At 44.0% G+C, this 19,781-nt stretch overlaps 1 protein-coding gene across 4 annotated transcripts; it reads left to right on the forward strand.

Moving 5' to 3' along the window:
* The first annotated feature begins 5,167 nt into the window (after positions 1–5,167).
* agla (amylo-alpha-1, 6-glucosidase, 4-alpha-glucanotransferase a) lies at positions 5,168–18,970 on the forward strand. 4 transcript variants are annotated; one of them, XM_029132351.3, is made up of 35 exons: positions 5,168–5,320; positions 7,049–7,176; positions 7,578–7,788; positions 7,879–8,048; positions 8,302–8,505; positions 8,999–9,180; positions 9,271–9,382; positions 9,922–10,048; positions 10,193–10,295; positions 10,623–10,720; positions 10,799–10,938; positions 11,080–11,267; positions 11,457–11,580; positions 12,549–12,712; positions 12,795–12,896; positions 12,985–13,140; positions 13,227–13,377; positions 13,445–13,569; positions 13,664–13,776; positions 13,848–13,982; positions 14,127–14,257; positions 14,944–15,080; positions 15,158–15,291; positions 15,365–15,540; positions 15,638–15,740; positions 15,974–16,097; positions 16,358–16,459; positions 16,536–16,647; positions 16,721–16,856; positions 16,929–17,041; positions 17,156–17,367; positions 17,448–17,545; positions 17,634–17,721; positions 17,857–17,990; positions 18,063–18,970. In XM_029132351.3, exons 2-35 carry the CDS (start codon positions 7,089–7,091, stop codon positions 18,178–18,180), a joined length of 4,611 nt encoding a protein of 1,536 aa, XP_028988184.1. In that variant the 5' UTR covers positions 5,168–5,320; positions 7,049–7,088; the 3' UTR covers positions 18,181–18,970. The 4 variants fall into 4 exon arrangements, with proteins under 4 accessions (XP_028988184.1, XP_028988183.1, XP_028988185.1 ...); XM_029132350.3 differs by lacking the exon at positions 11,457–11,580 and adding an exon at positions 11,782–11,905; XM_029132352.3 differs by lacking the exons at positions 5,168–5,320; positions 7,049–7,176; positions 11,457–11,580 and adding an exon at positions 11,782–11,905 and having other exon boundaries at positions 7,645–7,784.
* The last annotated feature ends 811 nt before the right edge of the window (positions 18,971–19,781 follow it).

Below are 19,781 nucleotides of genomic sequence, written 5' to 3' on the forward strand. Positions count from 1 at the left end.
TTTAATAGAACATGACATTGATGTTGGCAATGCAGAGCCCATCAAGCAGCGTTTTTTTCAGGTATCTGCATTAGAAAAAGTCACAGCTGGAGAATGAAGTATATATATTAGTATATGCTGGATAAGGGCAATGTTCATCTAAAGGGCTTCTCTGTGTGTTCTGGTTAAAAAAGCAGATTCCAGGTTAAGGTGCTGATGTCAGGTTTTGGTAGGGATTGGACCCACATGCACAGCGAAAAGGCAGCAGACAGACGGAGTAAGTAAAAGGGCTTTAATACGAAATCGTAGTCTCAGACAGTCCAGGTCATACACTTGCAGGCAGGAATATAAAGGCACAGAAGGAGCAGGCTTAATCACTTCCAGAGGACAGGCACGGTTCAGCAACAGTCCACAGCATACAATACCAAGTCAGGATCAGGCGATTATCAGAAGTCGATAACACGGAGTGGGGTCAAACACGAAATGATCTGTCGATGAAATGCTGGAAAGTGACGACATGCGTACAAACGATCTGGCGGATAACTAAGGTGACAGGTGGTGTTTAAATGTCCTGGTGAGTAATGACAAATGAGACACAGGTGCGTGAACTGAAAACCGGAAGTAAAGTTAGCGTGAACAGAATGATGCAAAGAAAACGAAACTACTGCGCTAAAACAGGAAGTGGACCTGGAGCTCTGACAGCTGACTATCGTAAAGTGAATAATCTCACAAAACCTGACTCATATCCGCTTCAGAGAATGGAGGACTGTATTGATCAGGTAGGGTCAGCTAAATTTGTGAGTAAGTTTGATCTTCATAAAGGGTACTGGCAGGTCCCCCTCTCAAAAAGAGGGAAATTTCAGTATTTATTACTCCGTCGGGTTTGTTCTTCTACACTGTTATGCACTTTGGCTTACGTGATGCACCTGCAACTTTCCAGCGGTTAATGAATCATGCGGTGGCTGGCCTCAGTAGTTGCACTGTGTACTTGGATGAGGTGGTGGTCTTTTCAGACACCACATCCACGTCCAGCATATTCAAGCTCTGTTTGACCGGTTGATGTGGGCACGACTGACCAAATGTGACTTTGATTGTTTATACTGTTCATAACCCTTTGACTTTTCTTAAGTCTTTGCAGAATCCCAATCAGAGATTGATGAGGTGAGCATTGTTTTTACATATCTTGGACATTCGACAGATTAAGGGCCCAGATAATGTTAATGAATATGCATTATCTCGTGTACCTGTAGGATCCTAAATCCATGTAATTCTCTCTGTTTTTTCTTGGCCAGCTTGTCCTTCGTCCTTTTAAATTAGCTGACGTGGTACAGTGTAGGACTGAGTGGTGTTTTGGAAGGTGTCTCTGGCGAGAGAAGTTTTCTGCATGGATTGTCTTTATCCAGGGGGGTGGTTTTGCTCTCAACCTTGGCATGTAATGGCATATCATGTTTGTGAGGTTCAGGATAGAACCTCCCTTTTATGGGAGAGGGTGTCACGCCCCCTTCTGTTTTGGTTTTGTTGTTGTTTGTTTCTAGGTGCCAGCAGACAGGAAGTGGTCATCAGAGCAAAGCGGTGGCACCTGGTTAGGTTGCTGAGGTTATAAATACATCTGCCTCAGCGATTGAAGGTCTCTCCTGCACTTCTCACCATCTGCGTGGTTTGGTTTGTCTTTTCTTTTGAACACACATCTTACCTGTCACTCATTCAAACACTCCATACACTACTGATATTGAACCTACTCACACGCCATATTTGTTTCTTAGTTATGTTAACTGATTTACAGTAAAATTCAGTTAACCAAACCTGACTTGTGTGCCCTCTTTGTCACAAATGTGGAGTCAGTTTGTGACGGTAGCAACCACATTAAGTTTGCAGATGACACAACTGTGGAATGATGAGTCGACATATAGAATGGAAGTAGAAGAGCTTACAGTGTGGAGCATTTCCCTAAAACAAAAGGAAGTGGTAATCAACTTCAGGCCCGCAAGGATCAACTAACACAAATGGTTCATAAATGGTGCCGCTGTGGCGCGTTTAGTTCCCGGGCGTGCTCCTCGCTGATGACCTGTCCTCTACCATCATCTCCATAGAAGTCACCAAAAAGCACAACAGCATCTTCACTCTCTTCGGAGACTTAGAAAAGCTGACAAAATTGTTGGTGCCCCTCTTCCGTACCTGCAACAGCTTTACCAGCAGCGCTGTGTGTGTAGAGCCGCTCCATCATTAGGATCCTCACCGCCCCTCTCAGACTGTTCTCCCTGCTGCCACCAGGCAAGAGGTATAGGAGCATTAGCTGCAGGTCAAGCAGGATGCTAAACATCTTCTTTGCACAAGCAGTGAGACTGATAAACGCCCCCTCCCCATCCACACACACACACATCCACACTGCTGTGACACTCAGTGGACTACACCCCTCACACTTACATTAATATCCTCTCTGAAGAGAAGACTGCTGCTCAATGAGTGTAAAGGTTGCCATCTACAATTTAGTGTACTGTCGTCACCCTAAGAAATATGTTTTACGTATGTAAAGTATGTTATTTCTTTATTTTATATTATTTTATTCTGCATATTCTATTTAAATTACAACTTATTATTATTAGGTTTTATTACTACTCTGCACTGTCAGCAGCTGGTGAGAAACTGAATTTGGTTTCAGCCTGTGTATTGTACATATACTGAGTGGAATGACAATAAAGAAATCTTGAATTTTGAATTTTGAATTCAAATTGTCATCACTATGAATCCTAATAAATGCTGGTACCATGTTCTGAGTTTTTATTGGACCCATACTACTGCCCATCCATATTTTTAATCATCAATCATTAAATTTGAACTGGTTGCTCAGGTTAAAATATAAGGCTAAACCCTCATTTGTCTTTTCACATTATTATATATTGTTGCAGTCTTACAAGCCTCTCTGCATGTTCTCTACAGCAGCCACCCACTCTTAGTCTTAGTTTTAGTTATCGCATAGAGACTGTGTCTGCTTCCTGACCACCTAAACTATACAAGTCACACACAAATCAAAGAGGACTTACGAGAATTCTCAGAAGCCAGTTGTGTCTTATATTGTTTATCGTCCTCCTGCTCCATATTCCGAGCTCTTAACTGAATTCTCTGTATTCTTATGTAACTTAGTTCTTAGCACAGATAAAGTCATTGTATTGGAAGACTTTAACATTCTTGTAGATGTTGACAGTAACTGTCTCAGCACTGCTTTTAACTCATTACTGTAATAGACACTATTGGTTTTACTCAGCAGGTAAATGAACCCACTCACCGTTTTAACCATACCCTCGATCTTGTCCTGACATATGGGGTTGAAATTGGTAATTTAATAGTTCTTTACCAAAACCCTTTGTTATCTGACTATTTCTTATTAACTTTTAAATTTACAATAATTGACCCCAGGCCCAGCGCCAGGGTTCTTTTCAGCACAGTAGCCAGGCTGACTACTGTAAGAGTCATAGCTGTATTGAGTCTACTATCCCCTTAAATCTCAGCAGCAATGACTTTATGAACCAATTTACTAATCAAATTATCACCATTAGAAAAGACATTCAGCAGCGTCTTCCTCCAAATGACAGAAATCACTGTTTAGATCTATCAACTTTAAATTTACCAAGTCCTTTGTCTTAGAGAGCGTTTCCCTCATAACTCATATGGAGTTAACTTCAATAATTAACTCTTCCAAGTCGTCCACTTGTCTTTTAGACCCAATCCCAACCAGATTACTCAAAGAAGTTCTACCCTTGATCAGCTTGTCCATATTACAGTAAATCAAATCAACCAATCTTTACATATAGGCTGTGTATCACAGGCTTTTAAGGTGGCTGTGGTCAAAACTTTATTTAAAAAATCTACTCTGGACCCTGGAGAAGTAGCCAACTATAGGCCCATTTCAAATGTACCCTTTATTTCTAAGATTCTTGAAAAAATCATGGCTAAACAATTATCTGACCACCTGAGTGGGAATAACCTGTATGAAGATATCCAGTCTAGATATAGAAAACACCATACAGTAGCACAGAAATACAGTAGCTCTGGTTAGAGTCACTAATGATCGTCTCTTAGCTTCAGACAATGGTCTAGTTTCTGTCCTTGTTCTGTTAAATCTTAGTGCTGCATTTGATACAGTTCATCATAACATTATATTACAGAGATAACTGGACTACTGTAACTCCTTACTCAGAGGATTTCCTACAGTAACAGCTGATTTAAAAGCCTACAGCTAATTCAAAATGCTGCAGCCAAAGTTCTGATAGGACTTAGAAAGAGAGATCACATTTCTCCAACATTAGCTTCTCTGCATTGGCTGCCTGTAATATTATGCTCCCAGCAGAACACTTTTATTTGTGGCTATTTGTGGTTTCTAGATTCTTTAAATGTAGAACGGGAGGCAGAGCTTTTAGTTACCAAGCTCCTCTCCTGTGGAACCAGCTTCCTGTTCAGGTTTGAGAAGCTGACACACTCTCCACCTTTAAGATCAGGCTTAAAACATTCCTTTGTTCAGGTCACTGGCAATGATTGGTGGTTGCAATAGACATACAGTAGATTGGGGTCTTAAACATGGAGCTCCTCTGTTTCCTTTCCTTTCAACCATCCTGCCTGTGCTCTGTTGTTGCTGCTTCTGTACTTTTCTCTCTCTCTATCTGTGATTTGGCGCTATATACTGTAAATAAAATTGAATTGAATTGAATTACCCTGCTTCTTTTTGCGTAGGTATCAGAGGTTTCATTTCCCTCTACCCCTTTAAGTGCAGGAATCCAAATACTATTACTATTGTATCTATTGTATCTAATTTTATAGAACATAATACTGAAGTAATTTAATAATAACATTCACCAATAACACATGTTAAATGTCTAATGTCTAATACTATATTGTTTCTATACTTAAAGGTTTAACTTCCTCTATTCGCTGTAACACACAATTGCCATATTGCCATAATAAGTTAGCATAATTTTTTTTATATGTCACAATGTTTGACTCCGGAATAGCAAACATAAAACCTACTCTGCCATTTATTGTTCCTGAAGCATCTATATATATTTTATCTAATCATTATACCTTGAAGTAATGTAAGGTATTTCAGTTTCTCTTGTCTTCTTCCTCTACTTTTTCCTGTCAGGCTATAACAGATTGTTAGTTGCTGCCTTCTGTTGTCTAGTGCGTTTCGTTGTCTCGTCTGTTTTGTCGGGGTATTACGGTAATCGGTCTCGGCCTGCAGACCACGCCCCCCAGGTCAGCCTCCGTCCACACAGGAAAACAGCCGAGCTTCTGTTCCACCGCTAACTGTTCTCCTGTTGCTGTGGCCAAGCGAAGACACAACTGACAGGCGAGTAGAGGCGGACATTCAGACACGGTTGCGCAGGCTCTAGGCTGTTGCAGTTCTGCGTTTCGTTTTTGGCAGGTCGGAAGCTCTGTACTAGCTTGTCCCGTCGTCCTACAGCCGCTGCTTCGGTAAATGACAGCTCCGAGGCTCCAGCGGCGTCTTCTGTTGTGGCCGATTGCATCAGCGGACATCTGTTTAATTGTATTTTTAGTGCTTTGGACGTCGTCAGTCGATTTCACGTTGACCGATCAATGAATTAGTCACTGCCAGCAAAGTGGACTCTGCTGTGTTCTGCAGCAAAAGCGACGCAGTCATAATTTGCTGCTTTGACTGGAGTTTGGAATCAGTCACAGTCGGGACCTTCACGTCTCTGAATTTTGCCGTTTCCCTGTGCGTGTTTCTTTCACCTTGCATCGGTCACGGACCTCCACGAGCCGAGCAGGCTGAGCTTTATAAATAGACAGTTTGACATTAACGGCTGGAATCCTGACCTTGTGCTGCTCAGGCCGCCGCAGTGCGCAGACGCAGACCGAGGGTTCAGTGACTGTGGATGCTTTCACCTGCTCCCGTTATCTGTTCAATAGAATATTCAATAGAATATATGTAAACGTGCATCTTGGTTCAGTGGTTCAGAAGCTCGTCAGAAGCTCGGTTTGTTTGGGTAGTTTAAACAGTGAAATTTGCAGCATCTGTGACCCTTTGACATTTTATGGCTCTCCCTCATTTTGGACAGTCAGTGACAGTCAGCTGGTTTAGTACGCTACAAACACAAACTCACAAAAAGGTGTTAATTAGATCATTAGAGTGTAAAAACCTATGTAATATTCAACTTTAGCTCTAAGCCATAATCATCAGATTTATATCAAATAAATAGTTGAAATACATTGGTGTGTGTAAAAAAGCTATATATTTTATGCACGTTTGAATGTGCTACTACTGAAGCTATTGTTGGTCTATGTAGCTTTCCACTTCATGGGTTGTATCTAAATTATTTTTAGCTGCTGTCTGTTTAAAATTACAGACATGCCTCGTTTTGTGCAAGTATTAGGACAAACTTCCTCATGTTTTACAACAAGTTTGCACAACACTCAATCATCTGATTGCCTAGAGGTCCAGGCTTAACCAATACCTTCTTCTCCTAACACGATGTCCTAACACGATCCCTCTGGACATTTTCCCTATAACTTTTCTCATGTTGCTTCTCTGATGGTCCAAACTCTGATAGCTCACACACATCCTAGTGTTGCATAAAGCACCTTTTGTAGCAGGCTTTGCATACTCTGGTTGAGCAATGATTTAGTCATACATTAAAAGCTATTGTCCACACATGAAAAAAATGAAACCCAGAAGAAACAAAATGCAGTTGAATCATAGTGTGTTAGCATTAGTTTCATAAATAAGGTAAACAAAGCTTTAAAATAGTTTCACTTGTCATAGACCGAAGGAAAAGGAAAGCGGCTGAAGATGAACACTTTTTCTATTCAGTGTGTGGCGTTCTGCAGCCTCGGGTTCTGTATGGAAGCTTTCAATAAGCCGTTTGCTTACAACATCAGCACAAGATTTCCAAAGCAGGAGCCTGAAACAAGACAATAACAATAGATTACATCCAAGTTAAAGAAGTCATGAAGCCTATTTCAGCATCACCTTGTCAAAGAGCCTAAAACCTCTGCAGTTACAATAAACTGATGACTTGATGGTTAGTAATTGTTCACCCACCTTGTTTCTCTGCAGGAGAGCAGAGATCATTTCACTTTGACGAGATCTTCATAAGATGTTGCCTCAACACCTGAAGCAGATTCGAGTCCTAATGCTCAACGAAAAGGAAAACTTAGAGAGGACACTGTTCAGACTTGAACAAGGTAATCAATGATTGTTTCCTCTCCATATACGGTAGCTTTTAAATTAAAATGTAATGTAATGTATTGGAAACAAAGGTTCATGATTTAAGGCATCAGTGGAAACGTTAGCATGCACTGAGTGACTTAGTAATGACTAGATTTGTACAGAACAGATAATGGACTTTTATTGTCTTTAAAGCTGATTTTAGTGTACTGTATCACTGAAGAAGGCCCATATTCAATAGGGATTTACTGAGGTAAACCTCAACCTGGACCAGATTAAATATATTAATAAGGTACAAGCTCTGGCTCACAATACTGTACCTATACTGTCTTTGTGCCAGGATGCACAGACAGAAGCAGAATTAAGCTTGTTGCTATTTGGTCAATGCTGATACTTTAGTACTTTACTTTTCTGGAAGGGTTTGAACTGCAGTTCCGCCTGGGCCCAAGCCTTCAGGGCAGGAAGGTTATGGTGCACACAAACTACCCACTGGAGGGGCAGCAGTTCAAACGACACATCTTCCGTGTTCTGGATTGGAATTACCCGTCGGGGAAAGAAGATGACTCTGATAAATTCTGCTCCCTGGACCTGAAGACAGCTGGGTCCTATCAGTACTATTTTGGATGTGGGTAAGAATGTCCTTCTTTTTGTTTCTTTCTCCCCTTGTTCCCTGTTGAACATGGTTTACTGCTTATTCTACCTTCTTTGTTTGGCTGCAGAGACACAGAGCGGTCAGGGGGAGGATACATTGTGGTTGACCCAGTTCTTCGTGTTGGATCAGACAACCAAGTCCTTCCGCTGGACTGCATTACCATTCAGACCTACCTGTCAAAATGCCTGGGCCACTTGGATGATTGGCCAGATAGGCTTAGAGTAGCCAAGGAGTCAGGTGAGTGTGTCATTTGTAACCTCATACAAGTAGACGAACTGGGACCATACAGTTGAACTGTAGAGGCTAAAGTATTGACAGCCAGTCAGTCATTTATTAATTTCCTTCCTCGGTTTCCTCGGCTTGTTTAAGGAACATAGACAAACAGAGTGTACTCTATGTTTACACTGTGTACAGTTGGGTATTAAAGTTTGGTGGCCTTGTGCAAAGTGTGTGTTTCAATAAGTGTTTCCTTGGTGTTGCCCTTTTCCAGGGTACAACATGATCCACTTCACTCCTCTGCAGACTCTAGGAGTGTCCAGGTCCTGCTACTCTCTAGCTGATCAGCTGGCCTTCAACCCTGACTTCAGCCCAGAGGGTCAGCGCTATAGCTGGGAAGATGTGGGAATGCTGGTTGAGAAGTTAAGGAAAGAGTGGAGCATGCTGTCTATTACAGATGTGGTGTACAATCACACTGGTGAGTTAATGTTTATTATTTAGATAAATATATTTATGACCTTAACGTAAACTTAAAAAAGCAAGTCAACACAGTTTTTCAACATAAATGCATAAAACTCATATCCTTGATATGGTGCACAACATATTTGGAAAACATACAACATTAGTTTGGCAGTAGCTTTTCAGAATAAAGGTTTAAATGGATCATTGGTCAGGGCATGTTCTAACTATGCTGTACTTTGAATGGTCCATTATTTCTTAACAAATTTTTATTGATTCCAATATTATATAAGAGTTGTCATAGTTTAGCATCACTAGGTCTTTTCCCTGGCAGTTAATTTGCCTTTTGGGCTATTTAAATGGGCAGGTCCTTACATTGATAATCTGATAATCTGTGAAAATGTACCGTGAATGAATGCACCCAGGTGAAGGATGAAGGGACATGGATTCTGTGTTGTACAAACGTGATGGGGTAAATTATAGGGGCCACCAAATCTGCTTTGTCTTTGTAGCTGCCAACAGCAAGTGGATACGAGAACATCCAGAGTGTGGTTACAATCTGGTGAATTCCCCCCACCTGCGCCCAGCCTGGGTCTTAGACAGAGCTTTATGGCATTTGACCACCAGAATTGCGGAGGGACGTTACAAGGCAAAAGGCCTTCCTGCTGACATCACCAGCCAGAGTCATCTGAATGTGAGTAAAGCTGGACATTGTGAAAGGAGCTATGAAGGCTGCAGTGTACTAAGAAATAATTTGCTGTTTTTTCTTCCTTGTGTTTATCAGGCCATTCGTACAGTGATGCATCAGGATCTCTTTCCTGAGATCAAGCTGTGGGAGTTCTACCAGGTCAAAGTGGAAAGTGCCGTGGAACAGTTTCGGATCCTTCTGAAAAATGGTCAGTGGAGACAAGTATTAGTCAGAAACTAAGTGAACATCACTGCATGTAGCTCGATGCTTGCGTCATTGCAATAAAAAGTCTGGCAGGCTCAGAGTAGCTGCAGGGTTTGTGCCCTGAAATAGGAAAGAGTGAACCTGCAGCATAAAAAACACTGCAACTGGAAGACAGGTTCATTATGGCAGGCGGAATCTTCAAATGTTTGAGCAAAGAGACGAATAGAATGACTTACTGGCAAACTCCATTAATCCAAATAAACATCACAAAACCAAAAATGCTCCTAACACAAGAGGACACAGAAAGAAGGACTGGGAGGAAAACACCATAACAGGGACCTGAGCGTTAAAACGGGCAGAGTCCCATGCAGAAGTAGACATCTGATACAGGGAGGTTTGGTCAGTAATTAGTGTTTTTATATTGTCTAGAAAGTTTTTGGTTTTCTTACACAGTGGCAACTTAGAGTCTCAGAGTTTTGTGGCTTTGTGTGCAACTTGCATGTCCCTTAATCTCCTAGTCTCTGTTTACACATGTGCTTTTAGGCAGTAAGCCAGATCGTAGTAAGACTGGGGGGAAACATGGCCTGAAGATCACCCAGGACCTGCTGTACCGTCGCTACGGCAACACAGTGGACATGGACTCTGCTCTGGAGACGTTTGTACCTCACAGGTAGAACTCCACATCACTTGTCTTGTGCAGTCAGGCTGTGAATCAGTCCATGGTTTTTGTCTTTAGAGAGTGCTTGTCATTTAATCAATTAATAAATGTTGCTTCTACAAACTGTAGAGTGTGTTGTTGTTGTTGTTGTTGCAGCTCCTCCCCACAGCACATTGAAGAATGCTGTGATTGGCTTAGACAAAAACTGAATGAGCTGAATGCCGAACACCTCCAGGTCGTCCAGCAGCATCAGGAGCAGGTGTGGTACAGGAGTAACAGGCAGAGTTAGGCTCATGTCACGTATCAGACTAGAATAAGGACAGGACCTCACACAACATTTGGGTTCTATAGATTTCTATTAGAACAATAAAGACGTGCCATTACGGTTTTATATAGAAACACAGTTAGGTTAGGGGTCTGGTAGGTTACAGTACAAGTATAAGTGGGGGGGAGGGGCACTGTTTTGTGTGTGTGAGCAGAATGAGAAGCGTCGGAGGGAAAAGTGCTTTAGAGATCATTAACCATCAAAATTCAGCACTGACAATCCTCATTTCTTAACATTTACTCTGTGCCTTTATACATCAAGGCTGTCAACTGTGTTTTGGGAAATGTAACTTATGAGCGTCTGGCTGATCATGGACCTAAACTGGGGCCTGTTACCAAGGAGAACCCTCTGGTGACCAGGTAATGCTGCATGAAACCCATGCATGTAATTGGGCCGTGACATTGGTGGATGTGATCGTTGTCCACTGTCTCTCCCAGGTATTTCACCTTCCCATATCAAGACATGACTCTGGAGCAAGAGATGGAGCTTCTGAACCAGCCAGACAAGATGTGTCACTGCTTGGCTCATAATGGTTGGGTGATGGGGGATGATCCACTGCGCAACTTTGCTGAGCCAGGTAGACACAGAAAACCAGTCATATGATCCAATACAAACACAGACACAGGAATCAGCCTGTACACATATAAAAGGTTTTTTTTAAAAACCCAGAACTGGCCCAGTGAGGTAGTTGTTAGCCTCTGTACCTCACTCCCTGTAGGCTCAAACGTGTACCTGCGCCGGGAGCTGATCTGTTGGGGTGACAGTGTCAAACTGCGCTATGGCAACGGACCTGAAGACTGTCCGTACCTGTGGGCCCACATGCAGAAGTACACTGAGATCACAGCCAAGTATTTCCATGGAGTCAGACTGGACAACTGCCACTCCACACCGCTGCATGTGGCTGAGGTGATGTCATACATCAGGTTTAGGATCATAGGTTTGCTTCGGTCCTAACGTGGCCTAATACAAAAGTTTATGGAGAGTGTGTAATTCACCGATTACGTGTCCAGTGCAGGGTTTTTCTACTGTATGTCCTCAGACCTGTGTTAACTGTTGTTCTCTCTCTATCTGATGCTGATGTGTTGCCCTGTCCAGGCTATGCTAGATGCAGCCAGAGCGGTCAGACCCAATCTATATGTGATAGCTGAGCTATTTACAGGCAGCGAGCTGATTGACAATGTGTTTGTAAATCGGCTGGGAATTAGCAGCCTGATACGAGGTACGAACTCAACTAACTGTGTTTTTTCTTTTTCTCTTCACTGCATTTTTCTCCACCTTGTGTCTTGGATGCATGGTAATGGTGTGGTGTGTTCCCTTCGCATTGTCTCCACTCCTCTTTCTTTTTACTTGAATGCCTTAACCCCCCACCCCACCCCACACACACTCTGTTTTGCTGTGCTGCCATGGTGTGGTGAATTAGTTCATGCTGGACGTGGCCAGAACAGTGTGTCCTAATCTGTATGTGGTGGCTGAACTCTTCACCGGCAGTGAGGAGCTGGATAACGTCTTTGTTACCAAGCTAGGGATCACTTCACTGATACGAGGTATTGACACACACCTGAAAAATTGGTTCATTTAGAACAAAAAGATGCTACAGTACACTCCTGATGACTAGAAACCAAGTGAAACTAGAATAAGGGTCTGGTGTGAACGGATACGATGCACCGTCAGGTTCACTGCAGAGGCTCTGAGGTGAAACAGCTGCAGCAACATTAAATGCCACTGCAGCTGCTCAGCATTGGGGCCGAGTCGGAGCCTTCAAACTATACACTCAGTTCAACAGAAACATTTTAAGGCAAGTTATCTATTGACACAAGACAAGCCAGGAATCAGTTCTTTCTGGATGTTACTCAGGTCTAATTCCCAGCTCTAGGAAGCTCTGGAACGGCAGCCAAAGAAGTTCACTTACTATTGTGTATTTATTCAGTAAGGGCACAAGGTTCCCACTCTGCTCAGCTTGGGATGGGACCCTATTAAATGTATACAACACTAGATAGTACCACCTTCTCAAAATATATAGAATACAAGGCGTGGGTATAAATTTTACAGTTATCAGAATCACTCTGAGCGTTAACAGCTAAATGTTTGTGCTTAACTTGTGTTGTCCACCTGCTCAGACTAACATAAACTTGAACGTACGAACTGGTGCATCAGGTCTAAATTGTCTCACCCTCCTTCCTCCCACAGAGGCCATGTCAGCTGGTGACTGCCACGAGGAGGGCCGACTAGTCTATCGTTACGGAGGTGAGCCAGTGGGAGCCTTTGTTCAGCCCAGTCTCCGTCCACTGATCCCCTCCATTGCACACGCCATGTTCCTTGATGTGACGCATGACAATGAGTGCCCCATACAGGTGAGAGTCAGATTGCAGGGCAGCTTGTTGAGTGTGATTGTTTACCTCTGCAGATGTTCAGTGGGTTGTGCTTCTGATATAGCTTCGCTCAGCGTTGGACTCTCTGCCCAGTTCAGCTGTTGTCTCCATGGCCTGCTGTGCTACTGGCTCCACCAGAGGATACGATGAATTAGTACCACACCAGGTGACACACGCACAAATGACCCATCCATCCAGCTGCAGTAGCTATGCTTTTACTCTACATTGTTTCAGTTTGGATAATGTGTGTCCAGATCTCTGTCGTGAAGGAAGAGCGTTTCTACCCCAAGTGGAATGCGACTGCACCAGCCTCCTCAGCCAGTGAAGTGGGACCTCACTCTGGCATCATAGCTGGGAAACTGGCACTGAACAAGCTTCACCAGGAGCTAGCTGCCCAAGGATTTATACAGGTACATGCGAAGTCTAGATCTCTGTCTGTGGTGCTGCATGTCCTACAAATCACAGAAAGACTAATTGCAAAGCCTCTGCCCACAAGGTGTATGTAGACCAGGTTGATGCAGACATAGTTGCGATTACCCGCCACTGTCCCGTCACCCACCAGTCTGTGGTAGCAGTGTGCAGGACGGCTTTCAAGGACCCCAAGGTTCACCAGTATGATGCCAACGTCCCACCTATGTTCATACCTGGTAAGGAGCAGTCATATTAGGGGTGGACCACAGTTCTCTATGCTGAAAACATTCATTGTCTCTGCAGGAAAGATCGAGGAAGTGATACTGGAGGCCAGGACAGTGGAAAGGAACGTTGGCATCTACAGGAAAGATGACGACTACATCAACGGCATGCCAGAATACACAGTGGAAATCAAAGAGCACATAGCTGTAATACTAAATATCATGGACTCATCACTACATCTGAAGCTGTACGAAGTAAAACGATGTATATCAATAACACAGCACTGTTCTGTGCATATAGTTACAGGACAGTAAAGTGGTGAAGCAAGCTGGGGTGACATCTAAAGGTCGGTCTGAGTTTGTGCAGGAAATCAGCTTCCAGAAGCTGACACCTGGCAGCGTCATCGCCTTCAGGTAAAACTAACACTGCTTTATTTAAACCAGCCTTTAGTTCATGTAATTTCCAACCATCCTTCTTCACCTAGGGTGAGTCTGGACCCAAAGGCCCAGAAGGTGGTGGGGGTCCTCAGGTACTACCTGTCCCAGTTCAGCCCAAAGTACAAGCGAGGCAGTGTTGCAGATGAGAACCCACCTGAGGCGCTGCGAAAGCCGCTGTCACAGTGAGTGATGCATGTCCAGAGCTGTTAGCCGTCATCCAGCCACACCCTGATTAGCCCTAATGGAGCAGAACTGGTTAATGTGAAGAATATTTGAATCTCCTCCTGCTGGACTTTATATATGATGTTAATTTGCGTGTTTCACAGACTCATGTCCAAACTGACCTTAGCAGACATGAATGTCCTGTTGTTCCGCTGTGGCTCAGAAGAACAGGAAGATGGTGGAGGCTGCTACAGCGTCCCCGGTTGGGAGACCTTCAAATATGCTGGACTGCAAGGTAGTGTAGACACTGTTGACAGTGTAGAATGTGTGGATGCTGTAGATGGTGTTTATGCTATGGATGCTAATGACATTGTAGATCAGGGGTCTCAAACTTGACATACAATATCATAATATATCATACTCAAACATTATTAACAGTAAATGGCAGCAGTACTTGCACTTGAGTTTAGGACGCCTGTTTATAGGTTCTGGTGTTGTGTGTTAAAATTATTATTATTATTATTATTATTATTATTATTATTATTATTATTATTATTATTATTATTATTATTATTATTATTATTATTATTATTATTATCATTATTATTATTATTATTATTATTATTATTATTATTATTATTATCACCTGTGAAGAGAAGGCCGGCCGCCACACCCAGTCAAACGAGCGGAGGGAAGAAATCCAGGGATCCTACTGTACATACCTTTTAGTTTAGCAGGGCAGGCTTCGCAACCCGAGTCACCCACACAGAACCCACCAGGCAGAGCCACAGCAGCCACAGTGATGACACCCGAGGTAAAAAATGACCACTGGTGGGTCAACGTTATCCACCCCAGGAGAGCCAGAGGCAAACACTCCCCCTCAGCCCAAGAGAATGGAGCCTGAGGACCCACGTTCCGTAGGGAGTCCACCAGGACCCACGATCATTTTGGAGTGTGACGGTAGCTGTTGTGTGTCTGCAGGGCTGATGTCGGTGTTTGCGGACGTCCGTCCGAACAACGACCTGGGCCATCCTGTGTGCGCTAACCTCAGACAAGGAGACTGGCTGATAGACTTTGTCTCTAACCGGCTGACGAGCAGAGAGGGACCTCTGGCTCTGGTGAGGTCCTCCCACACTGTAGCTGGGTTCAGGTTTTACCGGTGGGGATGTCAGGTACTGACTTTGTGTGTCTGCAGGTGGGTCAGTGGTTGGGAGCCATGTTTGATTATGTGAAACACATCCCTCGCTACCTCATTCCCTGTTATTTTGATGCCATTCTGGTGTCCACCTACACCACAGCTCTGGATGCTGCCTACAAACAAATGTCGAGGTAAAGTGGGTGATTGATTTTGATCACGTTGACATGTTCTCTCGTTTGCTGATATTTGGTCGTTTTGGTCCAGTTTTGTCCAGAATGGCTCCAGCTTTGTTCGTCACCTGGCGCTGGGCTCGGTTCAGATGTGTGGAGTCGGCCGCTTTCCGGCTCTTCCTCTGCTCTCTGTAAACTTAGAGAATGTCCCCTATCGCGTCAGTCCGATCACAGGCCAGAAGGAGCAGTGCTGTGTATCTCTTGCTGCAGGTAACCTAGCAACAGAAAATCTGATGAGTATAGGTTAGAGTGTGTTCCACTATGTAAAAACCCTGATTCTAGTGACATATAACTGATATATTTGCAGGTCTTCCTCATTTCTCCTCTGGAATTTTCCGCTGCTGGGGCAGAGACACTTTCATTGCGCTCAGAGGATTGATGCTTCTTACTGGAAGACACACTGAGGCTCGGTAACATTTATTCTCAGTGTGCTGTGTGTCGTAGTTGGATGTTTAGCGTTTTCTTTGACAGTCAACACTATATCTCTAGACACGTGAGTAAAAGAATCGTGTTCTTGAGCGTCTGCCTTCATCCATGGATGGATGGTGTCATTACTGAAGTTAAAAAGTCACACATCCTTGTTCCACTTATGAACCAAAGTATGTTTTAGGACATTAATCTAAATGACTTTTGGTTTCCTTAGGAACATCATCCTGGCTTTTGCTGGAACCCTGCGTCACGGTTTGATTCCCAACCTGCTGGGCGAGGGACGCTGCGCTCGGTACAACTGTCGCGATGCTGTGTGGTGGTGGCTGCAGTGCATCCAGGTAGATACACACACAAACTGGGGTGAGGCGCCAAATGACAGTGCACATAAGCGCTGAATGGGTGAGGTTGCTTGATGTCTGTGCTGTGTCTAGTGTGGATGAAGAATGTTGCATGCATACTGGGTGTTTACATTACATTAGTGGGTGTAAGCAAATTGGCTGATGATGATTATGATAATAATAACTGATAATAAAACAGACTTCTCTCTCTCTTTGTACTTTGTTATAATAGTTTGCTGATGTGTTCTTCTTTGCTTCAGGACTACGCTACCCATGTTCCCCAAGGTCATGAAATTCTTAACTGCCCAGTTACACGGATGTACCCTACTGACGACTGTGAGCCATGCAAACCTGGAGAGGTGGTACGTACAGGACCCACAATGTAACAGACACACACGCCTGCAGCAATGTGGACCTTTGTAGTGTGTGTGTTTACAGGAACAGCCCCTGTACGATGTGATCCAAGAGGCTTTGCAGTGCCACCTACAGGGAATCTCCTTCAGAGAGAGAAATGCTGGACCCAAGATAGACATGAACATGAGAGATGAAGGTAAGGCAGGTGGTGAACTGTGAAGAGGCTTGTGTGTCTACAATGAAACATCCGCTCCGCTTCTCCTCTACAGGCTTCAGTGTGACGGCCAAGGTGGACCCAGCCACTGGCTTCGTCACCGGGGGGAACCGCTTTAACTGTGGCACCTGGATGGACAAAATGGGAGAGAGTGAGAGAGCTAGGAACAAAGGCATGCCAGCTACTCCGAGGTAACGCCTCTCATTCTGATGCACGTCCACTTCAGTGGCTCAGAATTCTTCATTGTGTGACTGTCTGTCCAGAGACGGAGCAGCAGTCGAGATAGTTGGTCTCAGTAAGTCAGCTGTTCGCTGGGTGGTGGGTCTCCATGCCAAAGGACTGTATCCCTACGATGGAGCTAAAGTGCAAAGAGAAGGTATGCACATGCATGTGTACACACACGTACACACACACACACACACACACACACACACACACACTAGGTGCGATACTCTTATTTCCATTATGCTACGTTTACACTGTGTTCCAGGTAAAGAAGAGTTTGTCACCTACTCCCAGTGGAACCAGCAGCTCCAACAGTCCTTTGAAGCGGCTTTCTGGGTGTCTGATGACCCGAACAACCCCCATGAAAAAAGCCCAGAGCTGGTGCATAAAAAGGGCATCTATAAGGACAGCTATGGAGCCTCCAGCCCCTGGTGTGACTACCAGCTGAGGCCCAATTTCACTATCTCCATGGTGGTGGTAGGTGAAGCCCCCCGGCTTTAATGTCTCATCTAGAGCTGTAGTCTTGTTTGTGACTGATTGTGGGTTGTGCTTTAAAGGCTCCAGAGCTGTTCACGGTGGACAGAGCCTGGAAGGCTTTAGAGGTGGCTGAAAAGAAGTTGCTTGGGCCCCTGGGCATGAAGACATTGGACCCAGAGTAAGAAGTGCTCGCACACCCACAAGGTGTTTCCACTCATGGACAACAGTTCAAGTAAAATGACATGTTTGAGTCTGTGCTGTCCTAGTGACATGGTGTACTGTGGGGTGTATGACAACGCACTGGACAACGACAACTACAACCTGGCCAAAGGCTTCAACTACCACCAAGGCCCGGTGAGTCCGACCTACCCGCTGATGACACAGCTTCAGGCCTTCTATCTGTAGTAACTGTGTAGAAGATGTCTGACCTATATGATTCCATCCAACCATCCATTTGGACCATCACTGACTCTACCTCTGCCTGTGTAGGAGTGGCTGTGGCCAGTCGGCTATTTCCTGCGAGCTAAACTCTACTTTGCCACGAAGATGGGACAAGAAACCTATGCCCAAACAGTGAACCTCGTTAAAAACGTTCTGTCTCGACACTACACCCACCTGGAGAGGTGGGACTGGCCACAGTTACCTGCTCACCGGTTTGCGTGTTTAGTGTTGGTGGTAACTGTTTGTTTTCTCAGGTCTCCCTGGAAAGGCCTGCCAGAGCTGACCAATGAGAACGGCCAGTACTGCTCATTCAGCTGTGAGACCCAGGCCTGGTCTCTCGCCAGCGTGCTGGAGGTTCTACACGATTTCTAGGTGACCTCGGTCGTCTGTGATGCTGGTGGTCCTCACGCAGCGTATTTAGAGGTCGATGGGAGATGAGAGCCAACTCAGCATTTAGGATTTACGTCACTGTTTTTATCGGTTTAGATTTTAGAATAGTGTGGATATGTTGATGCACATGAAGTAAGTTAAGAGCAAAGTCTTTCTGGTAGTAACATTACCAGAACTGAGCTGACCACATGGAACATACTGGAGCGTTACTTCCATAGCAGAGATCAGCACAGGACGATCAACCCCCACCCCATAACCTGTAGTGAGTGCTGTTAAAGGGCCTTTTTGTCTCTGCACATGATGCCTTTACTCATTACAACTAATATCTCACAAACCTTTTGTCTTCCAGTTTTACCAGGTCAGTCTTTGTGACAGTGTGTTTAGCAATGCTCTAGGTCTCTATGCTGGTGGATGTAATGCATGATGAATTATTAAATCCCATATTATGATACAATTTCTCTTCAAAAGGAGAAATGTGGTGAGTGGCAAAGAAAATCAGCAGAAACCATAACGATTGATGTGGCAGTAGAAAAGTGTGTGAGCTGGAACTACCCAGTAGACCAGCTTTAACTGCCCAGTAGCTCTCACTGCCCAGTAGACCAGTATCACGTCAGGCTTCGATAGATTGAACTGTTACACGCAGCTGTGGTATATGTTATTAAACAGTGTATGCTGAGGACACACACCCTCCCTTTGCTTGGACATCCACTAACTGTCGTCATTTGCAAAAGTCTTTACTGTGCCACTGCAAAATAAACATGAGTCAGCTCCTCGTCCCCTCTCTTCTGTTCCAAGCTGCTGCTTTGCACATCATCTGAACCCAGACGATGTCACAGTGGTGACCATCATGATCCAGACCCTTTGGGGTTGGTTCAACTGACCCACAACTCTATCAATGTCTATCTATGACTCCATTCTGGTGCTAATAATAAGATGATAAAGGAGGTGTTTTTTAACCATTGTGCATATCTTGCAGTACAGTAATGTTGATGCACTTTCCTAGAGGCCAAATCACATCTGACACAACAAAGACTCTAAATGCTCTAAAAAAGTACATTCACAGTAGACAGACCACCAGCAAAGACTTCTCAACTCCAGCATCACTGAGGAGGGGGGGGGGGTGGATTTCCATAGTGAGATACTCTACAGCTACTCGTCAAACGGGAAAGGAAAACTATGAAAGGTTTATCTATGTAACATACCAGATGTGCCAGTGGGCAGTGACCACCAGAGGCAGACAGTGATAGTGGACTAGGTCAGGCTTCCACAGGACGGTCAACATCCTGTGACACATCAGGTACATCCACATACAACAAGCACATCACTGTGTCTTTATGAAAGTACCACCGTGTTTACACTTTGTTCTTTTGTGTATGTTTGTACTGTAGGTCAGATTGTTTTTCCTTACTTTTTTGATTCAGCTTCATGTCACAGAAAGTCAAAGACTATTTTAGGCCCAATTATAAAAGCCTCTGATCTAATCTGTGAATTTAGCTGAAGTGATTCTACATCCAACTATTGGAATATGAGAGTAGGTATTAGACAAAATCACAAGAAGAGTAGAGAGAGGTCTTTTTTCTTTT

The sequence above is a fragment of the Betta splendens genome, chromosome 17 (assembly GCF_900634795.4).
Source record: "Betta splendens chromosome 17, fBetSpl5.4, whole genome shotgun sequence".
Lineage (NCBI taxonomy): Eukaryota > Metazoa > Chordata > Actinopteri > Anabantiformes > Osphronemidae > Betta > Betta splendens.

Bases quoted from the DNA above. Each gene is read 5' to 3' on its own strand.
- agla (XM_029132351.3), top strand. From the start codon at position 7,089: ATGTTGCCTCAACACCTGAAGCAGATTCGAGTCCTAATGCTCAACGAA. The intron at 13,777-13,847 runs GTAAAACTAACA...TTCTTCACCTAG, and splicing joins GGCAGCGTCATCGCCTTCAG to GGTGAGTCTGGACCCAAAGG. The intron at 16,648-16,720 runs GTAAGGCAGGTG...TCTCCTCTACAG, and splicing joins CATGAACATGAGAGATGAAG to GCTTCAGTGTGACGGCCAAG.